This window comes from Papilio machaon, chromosome 11 (genome assembly GCF_912999745.1).
Source record: "Papilio machaon chromosome 11, ilPapMach1.1, whole genome shotgun sequence".
Classification (NCBI taxonomy): Eukaryota; Metazoa; Arthropoda; class Insecta; order Lepidoptera; family Papilionidae; genus Papilio; species Papilio machaon.
The window spans coordinates 7,872,855-7,894,707 of record NC_059996.1 but is presented as its reverse complement, the minus strand read 5'-3'; the positions used below and the strand labels follow the sequence as shown (position 1 = coordinate 7,894,707).

Genomic DNA, 21,853 nt, shown 5'->3' with positions numbered 1-21,853 from the left:
AGATGTAAACAAAAAGATAAAAGAGATTGAGTGTGCAAACAACGAATTCATTTTCAATGACAGACGTTACAGCTGCGAACCGCGGAAATGTGTCAAGGTTTAACTCAATACTGACACTCCCCAAAGCATCGTCTTATATTTTTAAAAGGCACGCATCGTATTTATTTTATTCTTATCTGACTTATTATAGGTTATACGAAGATATTTACAAATCTTACCTAATATTATAATATGCGAATGTTTAGATGGACGGATGTTTATTCAAAGGTATCTCAGGAACGGCTGAACGGATCTTGATGAAGTTTGGCACACATGTAGAATGTAGTCTGGAAGAACACATTTTTTTGATTACTTAAGCGGTGTTCGGTAATTTATTTATACAGCTGTTGTCAGCTATTAATTTTTTTTATGAATTTTCAATTTTCATTTATCACTTTCCAATGATTTAACACCGCAAGGTATTTTATTTTAAACCATTTTAGGCGGACAAAGTCGTTAAAGTTGTTTACTTCGCATCTAAAACTCCTGTAAATTAATTATATAAATTTGGCTTCAAAATTTTGTAAACAAACTTTATCAAACTTTTATTAAGAAGTTTTATCTACGAGGTAACAATGTCGAGGGATTAAGTTACAAATTTATAACAATTTAAGAAAAGTTTTAATACAGAATAATAATTAGGATAAAAAACTTTGTAATACGGTTCATTTTGTTTTTTAAGTGAAACGTTGTCAAACAATAGAGGAGTTAAAGATAATAAAGTAATATTTATTAATTAGTGAACTTATAATTTACTAAATACAAAATAATAATATAACTTTTTAGAGAATTGCAAATAAAATAGAAAATTATAAAATACATAAACAGAAAGGTTTAATTTCAGTAATCACAGTAAATCTTTCGTAGAAATTCCGGCAAAATTATTTCCTAACGGATATTAAATCAAAAAGGGCTTAATTATAATTTTACAAAGCTTAATTTAGTACGCCTCAAAAAATGTTTAGGGATGTTTTTTTGTAGAAAACAATTCGATGTTCAAGATAAAAGTCCTGCGTAAGATGAGCACGAAATAACGCTATTGTTTTCCTCTAGTAAGAAAATGTTTAAAGGGAAAATAAACATTTTATTTTAACAAAAATTTCAAAGTGATAGCATTTGTTTAAGCGTTCCCTATTCCTTATTGGTGAAAAAGGTTTATTTAATTTGGTTATATTGATAGGTGAATGAAATAAAATTGATTAGATTATGTCCCTGGTTTTTGTAGTATAGTACATACATAGTAGAAACGAGCTAGTAGCTACACAAATTCGGTAAAGCAGCAAAGCGACTACTACCCACACATTTGGAGATGCGTAACCTTTATTCGACAAAGAAGGGTACGCACAGCATCTCTGACCTCTCCTACAAGAAAAGTATAGGAAAGGGAAGAAAACCAAAATTATGCCTCTGGTAAGTACATAAGATCGCTTTACATAAAACCTCAGCGTACTTTAATTAAACCACAACGATTCTATCTATTTCATTTCTATATAATATACTCCTCTGTGGTTAGCCTGGCTATTTAATATTCATCAAATTCCACTGCAACAATCTGGCAATAATTACTGAGTAATTAAAATCTATGTTACATAACTAAATACATAAATTGTACATAATATTATTGTTATATACAAATAATTCCTGACTATTTTGTGTTATAATTTAGAAAAGATTTGAAACAGTTTAAAATGTTTATTTTATTTTATGGTCAAAAATATCTTACGTTATTTTTTTTTTGATTATCTATATATTTGTCGACGTTTTTGTAATATCGATGTAATGTTTTCATTTCTTCTTAATTATTCGCTAAGATTACATTTAAATTAAATATTTTCAGTAATTACAACTTCAAAAATAAACATACTTGAGTTCTGTTACATCGGAATATAAAAGATTCTTGTGAATTTACATTTATGTTAGTGAAGTACTTGGGTGTCGTTCGCAAACAGAGCTCGCTTCTCCCCGAAGCGTCGCAAACTGCGCGAGATATCGTTGCAAAGTGTTCCTGATATCGAATTGATTCTATACGATTGGAGTAATATTTGCCGAAGAACGAACACTATTCCCATTTAAACATTTAACTACGTTTATTTAATGTCTACAGCGTATAAAAAAAATAATTACAAATACCATGGATGTATTTTAGAAATCGGCTTTAATTTCTTAGTTAACTAGAAGTTAATTAAAATTATCGTACTTAAAGTTAATGAGTAATTACTTAAGCTTAATCTTTAGACTTTTAATGAATATTAACCTCGACCCTGAGTATGACAGTAACAAACTCTGCCTTCGTATTTTCCGAGAAACATCACAATCTTGTCAGTCTGTCAAAAAGGTTTCGGTTAAACAAATAAGAGAAGATTTTAATTTAAAGTCAGAGCGCAGGTGGTAAGCTGTAAGCGTACGGTTCACCGACGTGTTATATGCGATTACAATAACAGAAAATGAAATACAACATGGCGACACATTTTACGAGAGAGCCAGTACTGAAGCGTTAACTCTACAGATGTTACCCCGTTTGGAGATATCATTTTATTAAACATTTTACTGCTAGAATCTATTTGAGAATATGCATGGTGGACTTTTTAGGGTTCCGTACGAAAAGGTAAAAAAAACGAAACCCTTGTAGGATCACTTTGTTGTTCTTCAGTCTGTATGTCTGTCAAGACCCTTTTTCTTAAGAACGCATGGAGGCATCAAGCTGAAATTTCTACTCAGTTCTACTGTCCACGGGTGATGTGAAAAAAATCAAACTTTTAAGCCAACGTAAAGTCCTCAACTTTGTTACTTTATAATATTACTAATCATATTGTGATATGGGTCCCAATATTTGTGATACACATTGAATTATGTCACACGTGTAAAACAGAAGCGAATCGCGTTTCGGTTTACACGTGTCTGAGCTCGTTTGTACACGGACAGACAAACTACGTTCAGTTTAATGAACAAATATTGTTCCGGTACTGGCACTTGAATCAACCTGAGACTGTCATTTGAAAATACTAGATGCAATTCGAACCGTATGCTAAATGTTTTGGGTTCTATTTCGTCTGTAGTAACGTAGGAAATAGCAAACTCGTGATCTAATAAAGCCTTGGTTTCTATTCAACGAATCTAATGGACACTTCGGAGGCGACAACAAATTGAATTCTAACGAACCTGACAACCTTACTATTGAACTTTATTTTGTTAATAACTTTCATAATTAAGAAAATAATTACTGTAATTGTAAATCAAAACTAATTTCAACATGTCTTCGCTTTTGTAAACTTCAAAGGGTAAAATCATATTAGTATTAATGACCTACAATCAAGAGCGTAATGTCTAAATTTACTGTTGTTTGTCCACAGGCGGTTCGGCTCTGGGTCGGCGTAAGAGCCGGGGCGGAGCGGGGGCCTTGGGCTCGCCGAGTTGACGTCATGCTCAACGACTCCTCCGTGCCAGCCAACCTGACCGAGCTCGCCGCCGCCCTGCCCGCCAGCCCCTACAGCCTGGCGCAGACCATAGTCATCGCCATCGTGGGCAGCGTGCTCTCCGTGCTCACCGTCGTCGGCAACTCCATGGTCATGATCAGCATCAAGATCGACAAGCAGCTGCAGACCATCAGCAACTACTTCCTGTTCTCGCTCGCCGTAGCCGACTTCGCGGTTGGCCTCATATCCATGCCGCTCTTCACCATGTTCACGATCTTCGGCTACTGGCCGCTCGGGCCGCACATCTGCGACACCTGGTTGGCACTCGACTATCTCGCTTCTAACGCCTCCGTGCTCAACCTGCTTATCATAAGTTTCGATAGGTACTTCAGTGTGACACGGCCGCTGACGTACCGCGCCAAAAGGACTACACGTCGTGCCAAGGTGATGATAGGCGGGGCGTGGGGCTTCAGCCTCGTGCTGTGGCCGCCGTGGATATACGCGTGGCCGTACATCGACGGCGAGCGCAAGGTGCCCCCGCACGAGTGCTACATTCAATTCATTGAGACCAATCAGTTCATTACGTTCGGGACCGCAATCGCCGCATTCTATGTGCCCGTTACAGTGATGTGTATATTGTACTATAAGATATGGCGGGAAACGAAGAAACGGCAGAAGGATCTGCCGAACCTCCAGGGCGGCAAGAAACACGACTCATCGAAAAGATCTAATTCGAGGTGAGTGACTCTTTGTACTTCTTTTGTACTGTTATATTAGTAGTAGTCCAGTATTTTATAACAGTCTTCACTCAATCAATTACATACATCAAATACACAATGAATTACTATCATCAGATTAGGATGTTATCTTACTTACTTTAAACGTGCAAGTTCGCATGTAGCTTTCGGCTTCTACATCGAAAGTTGTTGAGATTTTAGACATTAATAGACTGAATCCCGCCTATTTCTCGTCGAGGAATTGTAATGGCAGTTTTTACTTGCTCCCTCTTGACGTGAAAGCGGTTACCAAATGACTTTTGTACGCCGACAATGGTAAATCATTCAAACTTCTAACCCGGAGTATACGAACTCTTACTACCGTAGTATTCTTCTACATCTTGGAAATTTGTAGCTGTAAAAAGGACCTAACCTTAAGTAAAGTTTTTTGTTTTGAGTACGATGTCATTACATCGATTATAATAAACCTTAGCAACACACTGTAGTTTTTATCGTCAGAGAACAAAGGTGCAAATGTATAAGGCACTTGAAATAATTTATCTGGGATTTGTACTTAATTTGCCGGTTAAGTAAATATGTTCTTCATCACCAAATAGGCGACGTAATTCTTAGTTTAGGGCATTAACCTTCTAATGATTATTTCTTTTTTAATAAAGTTCTATTGCGAATAAATTTAAGTTAATTGGTTATAGAGGAGTCTACGCTTCGGCGAAAGTAATTTGCATATAAATTAAGTCGTATTTTTACTCACGGAATACGTATACGTTAAAGTTAGTGAAGTTAACTTTGTCATAGAAGGGGAGGGGGCTTAGAGGGTAAAGTGGGAAGATGTTTGTTCCTTAATTACTGTACGTCGCTCAAGCGCTCGTGTACCGATTCGTTTACGTCGATTTCAAGATGGTTTTATCGTTCATCTGCTCGTTTTAAAAGGTATTTCGTGTAAATCGAAGGTTCATGGAATAAATATATCTAAACATTACTTTGGTTTCTGTATGCTTTATTTGTTTTTCATACGTTTTTTAATGTAAACGCAAGTTTCCACTCCACAAGTACCAAAACATGATTGTCACAGCTTCCATAACGAATGGAAAGATTTCGCTTATTCTTACTAGCTGTTATTATTTTTTGCTAAGTTGTAACTTTTGAGAAATTACTTAACCAATATTATCTTATTTTAATAGGAAATAAATAATAAATTCTTGTAATCCTGGAGATTTGCCAGATGTTATATCTATTGTACTTCCGATTTTTTTTATCGAGTTACTTAATTCTGACATGAATGGAAACTGTCTGTCATTTATAAAGATATTTTACTTGTGGCATTAATAGGATTTTCTTGTATATTCTAGAACTAGGCTAGTTTTTGTTATGTAGTAGTTATCCTTGTTAAGTAGACTAGAACATTAAAATATTATTTTGTTTTTTTTTAATCATACGATGTTTATTATTACAATATTAAATAGACCAATTGTTATGAGACCAAGAAACTAGTTTGAAACATATTCTTATCTTTGTTTATGTCAAAGATAATGACAGAGATGACGGTATGTTTTATACAGAGATTTTGGCCGCAGAAAAAAACGGTAATTCGGACAAAAACTAAAGTGATTGTAAAAACTAAGTTTAATTTCTGAGAGAAACCAACTTTAAGTTAAATTATTTGTTGTTTTTGACTATTTAAATTATTCTACTTCATTCTACATGATGTAGGCATTTTTTATAATCTAAAAGCCTGCAGAAGCCTTATGTCATAACTCTTCAGGCCTTCATACGTATAGAGCAATGTCTCTACTCCGGGCGAGTGGGCCGGTTGCGGAGTGGGGGTGTGAATGTGCCTCAGTAGGGTGGGTATGAAAGGGGGTGAATTTTTAGGAGCTATAAGTGAATGATATTTTTCATTGCTGTCGTTTTAGATGAATGATATTACCTTGTAACTTTTTTATGAGATTTTTTTTTATAAATACATGGAATGTGTGTCTTGTATGTTGAACTTACACGTGTCAGGTATTTCTAAGATATAAGGTAGAAAGTTTATATGAACCTCACATTTTTTCTTTCATCTACAGACTCTTTGGCTACTTGGACTGTTATGTTAAATGACAGTAGTGATTTTTAAATGTAAAAGGTTTATTATTATTTTTTTTTTATTTACAAAAAACAGTGGTCATGAAGGTAGGAACTTCACATTTAGCAGAACAACGGATTCAATATGAATGGTCTGACATATGTAAAACCTTTTTGCGCTATATTCTTCTGTTTTGACATGTCATAGAGTTCCAATTCCAATGACTCAGTTACGGCTTTTTTTATTTTATTGCAGATACTCAAGAAGGCGCCGGAGCTTAGAATAATATAGAATATCGCTGCCTATCTTTGTGAATAAGGTCGTGATGACTTATTACATTTTTTTTGTTTCATCATTCCTCCTTTGAATATTCACCATCATTTGATTAATACCCTTATTCTGTTTTGACAGTTATTAAAGTATTTTTTTTTAAAGCCGGGTATAAAAAACGCTCTGTCATTAAAGTGTACGGGCTTTTTGTTTTATCAAAAGATGCTTTCCCTTATTTGACTCAGCGCAAAATATTTTTAAATACATTTAGATATAAAAGAGCACTTTAGAAATATTTTAAAGGAAAGAGTGAATGCTCGAAACTTGCTATGAATAAAATTCAAGTTGTCTTTAAGTTAATGAAACTCAGCAACTTTAAAAGTACTATGTCTACATAAGTGTTAACTAGGTATTTACCAGATCCTCATAAAAAATATATGATTCAGTTTTGTTTGCAATAGATAAAATTATTCACCATTGGGATTTACCAAATCATTTGCAATTCAAAATTAACGTTATTTATAATTCCACAATGTTTTTTTCGATTTTCGATTTACATTTGAACATTTATCCGACGTTCTTACGTTGAAGGAAAACATCGTGATGCAACCTGCACATAACGGTCATAGTGATTGACTATGGCCTAGTCACCACTAACTTAGTTTAGACTCCGAACCCCCCAGTGGTGACGTATAGTGATGTCTTATACATCTTAGTCAATAAAACAACAATCAATTACGTACACTCAAACTGTTATGGCTTAATAGATGGTTATATGTTCAGTTGCACTTGATGTCATTTATACTGGATACGTAACACTGATCGATGTGACGTGCCATCCGCTTGTGTGCGCCAGTGTACACCCGGGTATTGTGTACAGTCGTGTACATAAACTATATTATTTCAATAGAATTTAGTATACAGTTATGAGGAAATGTTTACTTCAAATATTATATTTGAGGAATAACAATCCATACAATTAATAACATTGAAGTGTTTGTATGCAATCCATCCATTCAGCCTCGTTACACCTACTGCTGAGCATAGGCCTCCCCCAAAGATCGCCACGATGATCGGTCCTGTGCAACCCGCATCCATGAGTATGCCATATCGAAAAAAAAATAAAGTTTTTGTCTGTCTTACTGTAAGTCTGTCTGCAAGTCCGCATTTGTTTCGGGGTAATCTCCGAAACGACTAGGCCTATTTTGATGGGTTTTTGGGAGTAGCTATTTTTACAATCAACATCATCTCCCTGGCCTTATCCCACTTACGTGGGGTCGGCACACAAGGTTTTATGAACCTTAAAGTTTTAGCTTAAGTTTTTACAGCCGGCCGCCTGCCAACCCTACTTGGGAGGAATTTTTAAAATTAAATATAACATAATAGCTAAATAATATAAAAATTAATTCTAAAAATACACCAAAAATAAAAATTAATAATAAAAACTTGTAAATAGAACACAACTTGTCTTGATAATCGTCCTGTGTGTCTTTCAAAACATTATTCACTCCAATAGATGAGGTCGATCTGGTGATTCAAAGTGGCAGCTATTTTTACAATGTATTATAGAAATATTTGAATATTATTCTATGTAGTGATTGTTAGTAAGCCAACTGTAGCTTAATGGCTCAGTAATTATTTGTCTGGTACATTCCTATCCTAATGTTCAATATCTATCGTAACCATTTCACATTGATTCATCCATTCAACTGATGACATATATCTTACGGATCCTTCACTTATACTATTAGCATGCTACAATACTAGTGTTAAGAGAAATTAAGACACAGTGCAGAATTAACTAGGCCTTTTCGTTCAGCACTTGAGACTGGTGGCGACAATTTGTCACGTGTCCACGGCTCTTGCAATTGTGGCTGATTAATGACGCGACGCCATCTTGTTTCGACATTTATTAAAAAGAAAAACACTTTCCACGTCCACCCTTGTTAAGTCAAAAGGCGTCTCGTTAAAATATGCAGAGAGCGAGCGTATTTTTTTTAATGAAAGATGTTTGTTAACCGCTTTGTTGAAATGTAACTTTTTGTGTTCTGGTAATTCTAAGATGCTTATGTCATCATAGATCTATGAACATTTAGACCTCTCGCGTAATCCCTTCACAAACTAAAAAGATGAAATTAATTTCAACATAGAAATCGAATCCTTTGAAGTTTGCATTGGTAAAGAAATTATATCCTTGTAGGAAATTAATAGCATATATGTTAGTGGGCACTGCGCTGGGCGCCATGCCTTGGGAGCAAATTATGCATCTGTCAAAACCAATGTTAACGTGTGGACGTATTCCCACGGCTAGGGTTGTCAACTTGTAAAAATAATTTTCTTAATAAAAATCAACGAATAAAAAAAGTTTGTTGCAAGAAATCTGTGTCATTAGACACTAATAAATTTTATACTAAGCCGAGGTAGTAGTATTCCATTTTGTTTAGTCACTTAGTAAATACTGTATGACTTTTAGTAATGAGTTTTCACGTTCTGACTCATATTTGAGAAATAAATGTGTTGAATAACTTTTTTGTCTGAATAATTTTTACCTTTTTGGTTCGTTCACTTTGTAATAAAGTTAATATATAATTTTTTATTTTATCTATGTCGACAACCCTAACTGAGAGCTTCAGGAAAAATGATATTGCGCCTCAAAAGAATGAGTCTCGAGTACAATTGTAATTTCTCAGAGTTACAACATGCTGTCACTTGTTCAGCATAGACGAGTTTACGTGTACTATATTAGTGTCATTCGTGAATTTAGAGCAGTGCCATACGTGCGAAATACTTTCTTGAACGCATACTTACATTATTTTGATATTTACACGGACTTTAGACTTATGTTTGGCTTAAACTTGACTAAATAAATTATACAAAGGAAAACATAACCCTGATATTTTCTGCAACTCTTTACACAAATTAAAAAAAAATATTTTTTACACCACCAAAGACGCAGACTGAGATGCATACAATGTTGTATTAATTTTTTTTTGTTTTGTTTTTTGTTTGTTTTCTATCAATGTTGTACACCTGTAATTGGATAAAGTATCAGTTTTGTTGTCTTGTTAATTGTATTAATTTTGTGACTGTTGTATAATTTATCTGTGGTGTGCACATGTATAAATTATTAAATAAATAAACTAACTTTTTACTTAAATAACTAACTCTTAAATCTGGCATTGCTTGCAGGCTTCGGCTCATATATGCAAATAAAAATCAATGACTGTCCCTTAAACATAATTCTAAAAGCATAGAACATAATGCAATGACGCTTTGGAATTGTTCCGAAGACGTTAAGAAAGTGTTGTGTCTATCATTTTAAGTTTGTTTTGCGTGTCGTAGGCATAACTTTAGTCCACGTTCTCTTCCCACCCTTTGGTTAAAAGGAAATGTTTGGAAGGGGAAGTGGATTTGGCGATGGAAGGGCATGGGAAGGGGAAATATCATCTTTCGGAGCGTTCCTTTTTCCGTTGATTAAAGGCCACCTCTTAAAATGAAAAAAAAAAAACATGGAATTGCAACGCATTTAGCTAACAATAAAGAAATAGGTATTATTGTTTTAAAGTACACTTTATCAGTAAGCTGTTCGTCTTGCTATTGCTAGAACGTAGAGTTTAAAGATAAACGGACAATACAGATTTGAAGAGGGCCGATAAAACAAAATCCTCAAGCAGGCCGTGAGAGCGATCGAGCACTCGCTTCGAGAGGGTTGTGGAGAGTTTTAAAGACGAGAGTTACATGAAAATTGTTAAACATCGATACTTACGTCCTTGAAATATTTTTAAAGTTTAGCAGTTGAATTTGTTCTTTATCCAGCTATTTATTTAAATTGCGATACATATTTAAAAAAATAAGAGAAAAAGTGACATTAAATCTAAAGTGTCTAATCTAGTGTAATGGTAGAATTAGTCTAAGACACTTACGGTAAACTCAGTGTATAGAAAAATATGTCGCAATTTATGTCGTAGTCTATTAGTATTTTAATTCCGGATGTATGGATTAATTTATTTGAAATTAGATTAACGAATTAATACATAACGCATTTAATAGTTTTAATACAAAAAAGCTACAACCTTTAACATCCAAATATTTTGATTAAAGGTAGGCAATGTATCTGCATTTGCGGATGTCTATGGGCAATGGTCGCCTTCGCTATTTCGACGAATTGGTTCGCTCGTTTGCCACCTTTTGATATAAAAAAAACATGAATTCTGTTAAGCTTAATAATAGTACGTACTAAATAAGATTTTTAGTTTTTACTTTTGTGAAAAAAAGTAATTGAAAAAGTAATTGAAAAAGTAATTGTTGTGTTAAAAGATAGTTATTTTAAATTATACATTTTATAAATAATGGGTCCTATTGGATATTCATTTGCTTATAATCTCTTCCGATTAACGATTTCCTATCACTATCTCTGGAGTATTATTGTCTACCACTGAAAGATTTCTCTGGGAGTGATTTATCAACGTCTCTGTAACGGGTCCATCCGAAATGCGGACAAATGGCTGCAAGAGATGAAGATTGAGTGAAAATTTTTCATTTCAAATGCACGATGAATTCAGTAGTTTTTAACCAAATACACACATAAATATGAGTGTTTTTGATTTAAAATAGGTAAATATGTAGGCTATTGGTGTTATTTAAAAATAAACCCATCAACTTTTAGACAAATTTTCATTTATATATTTTTGTTAAGATTTTTCATTACATAACTCTACTAGCTGTCGCCCGCGACTCTGTCCGCGTTGAATTAAAAAAAATAAAATTACAAGTAGCTTATGTGATCTTCCAGACTATTTTCTACATCTATACCAAATTTCATAGAGATCCGTTCAGCCAATTTGGAGATACCTTCAAACAAACAACCATCCATCCATCCATCTAAACATTCGCATTTATAATATTACTATGATTCACTTCCAATCTCCATATTAGTTGTGAATATATAATATTTAATAAAATCACTATTTATTTCTAAAGAGAAACTGTGAATTGACCAACCAATAAGTAAAAAAGATAGCCAGAAATAAGAAATCTTGAATTAACACAAGAGTAAAAATATCCAATAGATTCACTCCGGAATGCAAAATAAATTTAAACAGGAGATATCTTGTAACGGTTGCTCGACAAACAGGAAATTCCATTGAAATAGGAAAATGGAAATAAAATACGCTCAAAGCATCGGTTCCCGGGGAAACGGGAAATTGTATATACACAGCTAAACCGCACCAAAGTAATTTTCAACGGGACAAAGTTTTTGCACCGACAACTCGGATCCAAAACTGATTTCAGATAACTTCTCGCATCTAAACGTCTTAGATTTATCATAATAAAATCTCGCGTACGTCTGTCCGTTCAAATACAAGCGATGTAATCTAATTCATCCGAGTTGTTTATTTGAGTCATCTCCAAGATATTACATTCAATTTATTCGGCAAGATTCTAAAGAAAATGGTCTGTGATCCGCAAACAAAATTACAAAGGTGCAGAAAGTTAGCTACGGAGAGGTACTTATTGGGTTAGTTGGTATAATCTATATATATAAAAGAAAGTCGTGTTAGTTACACTATTTATAACTCAAGAACGGCTGAATCGATTTGACTGAAAATTCGTGGGCAGGTAGCTTAGAACCAGGAAACGGATAGAGGATAATTTTTACCCCGTTTTCTATATATATTCCGCGCGGACGGAGTCGCGGGTAAAAGCTAGTATTTAATATTATAACATGTGTAAATAATACATATAGCTAGTGAATGACAAAATATATATACACTAGCTTTTACCCGCGACTCCGTCCGCGCGGAATATATATAGAAAACGGGGTAAAAATTATCCTCTATCCGTTTCCTGGTTCTAAGCTACCTGCTCACCAATTTTCAGTCAAATCGATTCAGCCGTTCTTGAGTTATAAATGGTGTAACTAACACAACTTTCTTTTATATATATAGATTTATAAATAGAAACATTCCATTACTAGTATAAAACGTATCACATGTTCACAAAGCCCGCCATATCTATTGACATCTGTTCCCCATTCAATGCTCTGAAACTGTCACTTCGATACGATCAGCTGGTCCATTGTGGCCAACGGAAGAACGTGTCATCGAGAGGGACGGCATTATGCCGTTGTCACACGAGTAAATGGAACGACATGTGTCATTGTGTTGCGCTTCAATTGTACCAAGCTTGTATGCAGAAAGGAAACTGCCATTGTGTCGGATAGTGTATATTGCTTGAATGTTTCGTATGATTTTACTTGAATTTTACTGGGCTAGGAAACTACTCTGGCATCGATTTGACAGGGGAGGGTACTTTTTCTATTGTCTTACCTCTTTTCCAATAAAAGTGGTAGTTTTTTAGCCAATTTATTCTTAATTATTTACATGAGCCGAGATTTCAATTGAAAAAAAAATTGATTTATGGAATAATTATAATTCCGAATCAAGCAAAGCATGTTTTCTTATTCCACCTTAATTATAATCTGAGTTCCCTTGCAAATAAACAAGGTAATTAATTCCATTTGCGAAATTCAATTAAGCGGAACAACGATTAGCGTGAAGTCGACAAAGTTTACGGCGTATTCATATATCCTTACGCAATACCCTATTAGAAACGTTACCGTTAAATCTCCAACTCGTACCCCCTTGAAACCCCATCCTCGTACTCCTGCTTCTAACATACTTTCATCTCTTGTTTCATATCTCGAATACTTGCAAGCTTTCACTGCCTCAACCTATGTTTATGGCTTCTTAAAATGACTTTTATTCTGGTCCTTATTCCATCGAATTAGAGTTTATTTCCCAGTGAATATTCAAAGTTATATGTCAATCAAAAATGAACTTACAGTGATTTGGAATAAAAGTGATAATTGCTTGTGTACCCTATTTCGAATTGAACCGATTTGGCTGGTTTCTTGTCAAAGGATTTCCACCAAACTAAATGTTTCTTACTTTGATCATAATATTTTTAATAAAATTTGTTAAAACCAGTGCTTTTAGACACTTTAAAAGCTGGGAAAAATCTTCAAAATCCGTATAAAACGGAACACACTCATTGTAATATAAAAATACGTTTTCTACGGACTTGAAATTTTAGACTAACGTTTTCTGTTACAAAGACAAATTAAGAAAGAACTTAGAATTACAATACGCTAGAGGCGATTTTTCACTAGTCAGCCACTTTCATCACGCAAACGGAATCGTCTACAAGACGTATGAAAATTTAGTATAGAGTCTGCGGGAAACATCTGCCGGCCGGGCGAGCGCATTGTATCGATCCTACCGTAAGTCGCTTTAGAACTCGCTTTGTTTATTTGCAAATGCTCAAACTTTTCTCCTACCTAATGAATTTCAAATTTGTAGAGGAAGTTTTGGTTTTCTTTCGTTATTGTTTTATTTCGAAGAACTAGAAAGGAGACAAAAGACCAAATTTAAATGAAAATATTATTTATTTACTAACGGAAAAAATCTTGGTATCTGTACATGTAAACAATTCCTAGTAGCCATAATATATACGGGGTGCACGAGTATGTTGGATGATACCGCAAAAGCTGCCACCTTAATACGCCGAAATAGTGATACGACCGTTGCCGATAGACATCTGCAATTTCGATTACGTTGCCTACCTCTGATCGATACATTTCTGAAAGATAATATTTCCCCTTCCTATGCATTCCCTTCTCCGTCAAATCTAATTCCATCACGTGAGAAGGAAGGAAGGGAAAGAGATATAAGTAGAGATTGCGTGTAACATAAATATAGTAACATTATTAGTAAGATACTGATGATTGGAACTACGAAAGATTAATCGATTTTTAAGACGAAATCTTGTTAAACCAAAGCTAGAAAGCTAGAAAGCCAGACATGATGATGTATTGTTAAATAAATATGATGCATTTCTGTGAATTTTCTCTAACATGACGTGACATTTACAGCGACGAAACACGCGAGGTGGACGGGCGCGCGCGTTCGGAGTCCGGAGACGCGGATTCAGTGTACCATGTACGGGGCGCACTGCACGACGCACGCTGGAGGGACAATCAGGTATAGTCACGTACAATCTCTATGACACACTATCACTCTAGACGTAAAATATAACTTGAGGTATTGGAAAATCTTATTGTTAGAACGGGACCAACCGCATTAAGTTTACTAGGTGTTTATGCTCACACGCCTTCTATGGATATCCGCTAGCCAGGTTACTGCTTGAAAATGACTCTTGCTTTATTTCGACTTAAAAGCGTTCAGCTAATTCTATCTCCATTATGTGCTCGAGTTTCCGATACCTCTACCAACCGCTGTCGTCAGCTCTAAAATACGGAAAATCAAATAGGCATAAAATATCACGGTTTATAACCTGTCCAGAATATAAAGGTCAATGGTCCGAAGTTAACCACGAACCTAATAGTTACATATCAAAAGGTTGTTTGAATTATTTGAAGTACAACATTACAGATGACGTAATCGTATGAATTAAGTATCTTGTGTTATGTACCCCTGGTACTATTAATGAGTTTTCCACTATTTGATTGTGTATTACTAATGTGAGTTTCGACTACCGAAACATCTGTAAAGAAATATCCCTGTCGTTCTCCTTAAAAGAACTGAGAAAGATGTTTTTGTAGTTTGTGAGAAATATGTGTTACTAAAATCTGTATTTTGTTACCTCCTACGTAATCACAGGTGTAAACATTTTTCTTCTATTCATGTTTTTTCGAATAAATTTCACATAACAGTTGTAAAAGTAAAAACGTCGAGTTACATAAATGGGTAAAAGCGTGAAATCCATACGAAACAAATTGAGTTAGTGAACTGCGCACGAAGTTAGCGCGCGAAGTTGTCCGGCACAAATTAGAGCCAATTCAACCTCGCATTTTATATGGAAACTTTATATCTGCGCGAAAATGTTCTATTAAAAAAAGCAGTTTATTTATATATATTTAATTTTATGATTTATAATGTTTTGTTGCACTGTAAATAAACAAAAATGTTTTAACAAAATAAAAACGTATATTTCAAATTTAGAATTTCTGCAACAAAATAATTTTTGTATATTTTGTAATAATTTTTTTTAATGCTAATTTAAACTCCTTTTAAATGCCTGTACTTTGATATTTAAAGGTGTGAATAAGTGAGCGTATAAAATTGCTGAGGACTTTTTTGTACACTTTAGTTAAGGATGCTTATTAATGGAAATTAATTTAACAATATTTTAAATACGTACGTATGATGTAATGTAAAAGGTTAAACTACAAATTTTGCTTGAATTACATTTATCTACAACTAGCTGTCGCCTGCGAAGCCGTCCGCGCGAAATAAAAAATAAAACTTAATTAGTAGCCTACGTGTTCTTCCAGACTATATTACATATATGCCAAATTTCATCGAGATCCGTTGACCCGTTCTGGAAATACCTTCTAACAAACATCCATTCATCTATACATATCTAAACTTTCACATTAATAAACATTAGTAAGTAGTAAGATATTATGATTGAACAATATTAATTTGGCCTTTGTTATTATTTTTAATTTATCATAGCTGGAATTAGTTGTGGTATTAGTAGTTTTTAACAAAGCATCCATTTGTACGAACGGAATTAAAAAAAAAACACAAAAAAAACTTCAATTTTCGGCTAAAGTAAAACGTTTAATATGATGAATTTTCCGAGCGAGAGAACGCTCATCAGAAGATAGGGTTGCAGACTTCATAAAATTTAGACTCAAATACAGATGGGTGAAAAAAAATACCTGTGACTTGTCAACACTTGACTCCGTCGTTATCGATGAAAAACTACATGTAAAATTTTTAACAGTTGCCGAAAAATAACAATATCCAGTGACTTGCAAACGCATCCATTCTCATCTTAAGACGTAGTAGACGAACCAGTAGGATCGACGCAAACATAAAGAATTTGGATTACCAAAGAATTTTGGTCAATCTCGAAGAGATGACAACCCTATTAATTGAGCGTCGTATACTTAAAACGAAAACTTTTCTTTTGCTTCTCTTTAACTAGATGAAATACGAATTAATTTCATACGTTAGCTCTCAAACGATTTCCCAGAAGTTTAAATGTGAACGACTCGATAGGAACAAAGTTCGTTTATATAGCTAATTAAAACTTAATTAAGAAAAAAGTAATTACGACTAATTTTCCGAATTTCCGGCTAAATGTTTAAGAGTGGTAGACGCCAGCAACATCAGTTGAATGGGTCTAACGTCTACGTTAATGTTCTACATCTATACCAGATTTCATCCAGTTCCATGCAGCCGTTCTGGATATACCTTCAAACAAACATCCATCCATCCATCCATCTAAAACTTTTATTTCTAATAATAATAAGATAAAATTTTACCTACCGTATTTTCATCTTTTTTTTACTTTTCAAATACTTTCGAGAATTTATTCGAGACTAAAAAGTTTTCATTTAATTTTCTTCAGTTAAATGTTCTGTAATTAAAAACACTTAGAGAACGTTTTCATTCCATGTAGAACCTTCCCAACGGAACCGGACGTAAGACGGTCAAGGTTAGCTACGTATCTTACTATTACAACACTAAAGCTTCTGTCAGTTCTTTACACAGAACTAAGACAATACAACCAGCATTTTATATACAGAGCAAGTCAATATACAAGAAAAGAAATATTAAATTCTTGCACAAAGCAGCGGTGAACTGGACAAGTTATATAAAGAAAATGTCACGCATGCTATTCAATTGCTAATATCACAAATCTGCAACGCAGGTTCATCTAATATATAAAATTCTCGTGTCACAGTTTTCGTTCCCGTACTTCTCCGAAACGGCTTGACCGATTCACATGAAATTTTGTGAGCATATTTAGTAGGTCTGAGAATCGGCCAACATCTATTTTTCATTTTTTTTAACTGCGCGCGGACGTAGTCGCGGGCGACAGCTAGTATAGTAATATAATTTTTGGATTAACATTGATTTAGCACCGGTCCAGTCTTGGCTGTATTGGACAGTTAGTAATACGCTGTAAGTCAGAAATTGTAATCCAAAGGAATTTAAATGCAAAGTCTTGGAATGGAAACCACGTATGGTAATTAGAGCGTGGCCTATGTTCAGACAGTGGCATTACGATGACAGGCTGATATTTTAAAACAGAATATTGTACAATTCAATTTTAAATATTTGTTAATTTATTTATTATAACATTCCGTAATAACTCGTTTATTCTAAACTCGTACTTAGTGACCCAGTTCGAAACATTGGTTCACCTTTAAGTGCCATTTGAGCTAATATATATTGAAGATGGACTAAGTTTGTGCTAAGATCGCACGCAAACTTTAAGTACTAAAGCGTACTATTGGCTATTCTTGGCCAACAGAGAGACTTAAGTAAGAGTTTTCTATAATATATGAAATGATCAACGGTAGTTTTACTTAGTAGAGAAGACCAAGGAAAAATAGACGCTAAGTGACCATTTAACTGCTCTTAGTTAGGCAGTAAGAGATTAATATTTATATGTATCATGGTAGTGATGGTCAATATATTAATAATGAGTAATATGTACCTTATTTCTTTTCACTTAGGTTGCAAATTCGCGTAGCACGAAGCGCGGTTGGAAAGCTATCCAGTCGTGGTGCATCGCCTGGTGGCATTCCGGGCGCGAGGACCCCGAGGACACGGAGCCGGAAGAGGAGCCCTCGGACGCGGGCTACGCCACACCAGTGTCCGTCGAGACACCGCTGCAGAGTTCTGTGTCCAGGTGAGATAATGATAATAAGCAGGAAAGACGTAATAATTATGACCACTTTAAAGAATAGTTCCTTTTGTATATAATTCTAGAATCATAGGTAGAAATTTATATTAAAAGCTTTTAAAAAAGATTCCCAATGCTAAAGCATAAGTAGTTTGCGGTTCCTTCTACATGTTTTATGTTATGTTGTATTATTTATTATTGACATTTCGGAACTTCGCTGAGAAGCGCCAGAAAGCCTAGCTAAATTCTCACCTTGATAGTATCAATACATATCTATCAGCTATAGGTAGGAAATAACTGACAGCGTGTTTTGCAGGTGCACATCCTTGAATGTTATTAGAGATCCGTACACGTCTCGCGGAGGATCTGGTGGATCAAGTGGCGGCGACGGAGGTACATCACCTCTGCGGAGGACATACGAGAATCCTACAGCTCCCATACCCGCGGCTAGAGACAGTCGCTCCCTCCCACCCAACACCAGAATCAATACCACCACCTCAACCGCACCAAAATCCGCGTCCGCCGACTCAGTCTACACTATCCTCATTAGACTACCAGATGCTGATACCGAAAGACCGAGTATAAAAATGATAACAGAGGAATCACCTCCGTCTAACGCTAGATCTCACTACCGACCACCGGCTAGAGGAGATTCTGAACTAAATCTTCACCCTGGAGGACACGGTGCACTAACGAGAAGAACATCCCATTTACAGGATGTTAGAATACCATTGAATGCTAAGATAATACCTAAACAACTAGCAGGCAAAGGCATCACATCCAAACAGCCAAAAAAGAAAAAAACACAGGAGAAGAAACAAGAGTCAAAAGCGGCAAAGACCCTCTCCGCAATATTGTTATCTTTCATCATCACGTGGACGCCTTATAACATTCTAGTTTTGCTGAAGCCTTTAACAGCGTGCACCAAGTGTATTCCAGATGAACTTTGGTCTTTCTTCTACGCTTTATGTTATATAAATTCTACGATTAATCCTGTTTGCTACGCTCTCTGTAACGCTACGTTTAGAAGAACGTATGTCAGGATTTTAACGTGTAAATGGCACAATAGAAATAGGGAAGCTATGACTAGAGGTGTGTACAATTAAATATTAACTGTGTACATAATACGTTTATTTCAAATCGATTTGTTCTACTAAATAAACTTTTTATACCAAAATTTTATTGCCCAATTTTGGTATTTTAAAGTTGAAAGTAATATTTAATACTTGGCGAGTTGAATACTCTCGTTTAAAAAAAATCAAATCACTAATTTGATATTTTACGAATGAATAAAATATAAAAATGCTTCTATAATTAAAAAACGAAACTGATTCGAGTAATCACATTTTGCACATATTAATAAAATGAAGTGTTCTTATAACAACGATTATTGAATTTTATTTACGCTTCGGTGTACAATTTTCACAACACACTATTGTTTTATCGTGCGTTCTCATTATAGAAACAGTTGTACAAAACATATTGCTTACTCTGCCTTTTCTAAGGGAATAAGAGAGCTGAGAAAGTGTTAACAACAGATGTTTCGTCAGTGGGAACTCACGATATTCGTTGAATCTAAATTCCAATTTTAGTTAGTGATTTACTTATCCCGTCCATCAGTAGATTTATTATTTGTAGTATACCGTTTTTTGTGATACGTCTCGTAATAAGTTTATTTCAGTTTTAAATTCACCAATCTTCTGTTGTAAGAAGATATCCGAACAAAAGTGGAACTGAATTACACAGTATAGTACTAGCTCACGAGTTGGCACGGCGGACAAGATTGTTTCCGACGTGCCAACTAACGATGGCTCCTAGGCATATAGTCGTAATAGGAAAAATGCGATTAATACAGCATTTTAATAATATAGAAGTATTCCAATTTTAAGATTATAATCCATTTAAAATCTTTTAATTTAAAAACAGATTTAATATAAAACAAGGTATTTAAAATTCTTGTTCCAGGAATAGAAATGTGATCGTACAATATTTTGAAGAACACACAAAATCATTTTCTCCAAATATAAATATAGTTACGACTTTGTGCGTAAGATCCATTGATTGCTAGTTACTATATCGGAGTATTAAAAACGAAGTTGAGTAAATAACACTGAGTAATGTAAATATTGAAAAATAAATATTTAAAATCTCTTTCGAATATTTTGATAAAGTGTGAGCTTTTAGGATTAAAATCGTCGAATTTAGAGCGTGTATTATTATTTTATTTATAACGCTTTATTATTTTATTTATATATCTTATGTTTTATGGCTGATAAATAAAATGTTATGTACAATTTACGTACATACGCTTGATGTTATTTAAGCTTAACATTTTATTTGATAGCTAGTGACAGTTGTGAAGCAAAGTTTTATGTGAAAAGACCAAAGTTAGATGTGCTAATGCCGGTTTAGATGTAATTTGAATATTAAATCTTTTAAGACAATTCTTCGAGAGAGAACTGTGAGCCTTGATTTTCCAATACTATGTCTGTTTATCTTGAATAAGATTCGTAATGTGTAGAAGTTTTAAGCACTATTAACAAATCCATTATGAGATATTTATTACTGTGGTTTGTGATGTGTTAATAAGAAATTCTTATGTAAACGAATACACTTCCATTTTCACCTATCTACTGTATAAATTTAATTTAATTTAAATGTAAATATATATTAAATAAATTAATATTTAATATTTAATATTATACAACGATTATGAAATATTTAGATGTGATTCCCTTTCTAAAACTCACTCGGTCTTTATTTTTTACTGTAGGTTACGACTGCAGTGACATTGTATTGACACATATTGCCATCACTTACATTTTCATTAATAAAAAAGAGACAACAATATGTATTAAAACAAGAGCTACTGCAATTAAACTTAAAGTTAAACGACATTACGAAACAAACACGTAAAAATTCTTATGTATAACTTTTGTAATTTTTACAATGAAAATTAAATGAATTCAAACATCGATATATATTTTGGTAGATTAATTCTTTCGTACAAAATCAAACGTCAAATGTAACACCAGCGTCACGTATAGTGTGAGTATTGCCCTAATAAAATATGACCAGGCTATTAAACTGCCACGCATACAAGTCATTACTGATATTTTTGTTGTTTCGTTATCGCTAATAGATAACGTAGCAAGTGTGAAAGAAACAGATGCGTAAAACACGTCCGCGTACTCGCGCAGTCAAATAACGACGGACAACAAAAGAATTTTGCAAATCAATTCTTTCCTTGTTTCGGTGGTTCCATTTTTCCAGCTCTAATCGTGAATCTACTAAAATATGTATCGATAATAATTATTGACTATAACCCTGTGTATATTAAATATGAAATTCTAAATATGTAATTAATAAGTTCATTTTACAAGAGTCATTCTGGAACGAAAATCCATATCAAACGAAGTAAAGTTTATTGTGAATATTTATTTTCATAACTTGAAGTTTATAACACGATATCTATTGAAATATAAATAGCAAATTGTCTTTTAAATTATTTTTAATTTCAATAAACATTTCTGTTCATGCTGCTCTTGTAAAATAAACTAGTTTGTATTTTAAAAACTTGAAAATAATGTAAATATTACTGT

At 34.0% G+C, this 21,853-nt stretch overlaps 1 protein-coding gene across 1 annotated transcript; it reads left to right on the top strand.

The window, feature by feature from the left end:
* The first annotated feature begins 3,359 nt into the window (after positions 1–3,359).
* On the top strand, positions 3,360–19,357 carry LOC106709689 (muscarinic acetylcholine receptor DM1). Its single transcript, XM_045680106.1, has 4 exons — positions 3,360–4,189; positions 14,458–14,566; positions 18,082–18,257; positions 18,568–19,357. Exons 1-4 carry the CDS (start codon positions 3,360–3,362, stop codon positions 19,355–19,357), a joined length of 1,905 nt encoding a protein of 634 aa, XP_045536062.1.
* Positions 19,358–21,853: the final 2,496 nt, after the last annotated feature.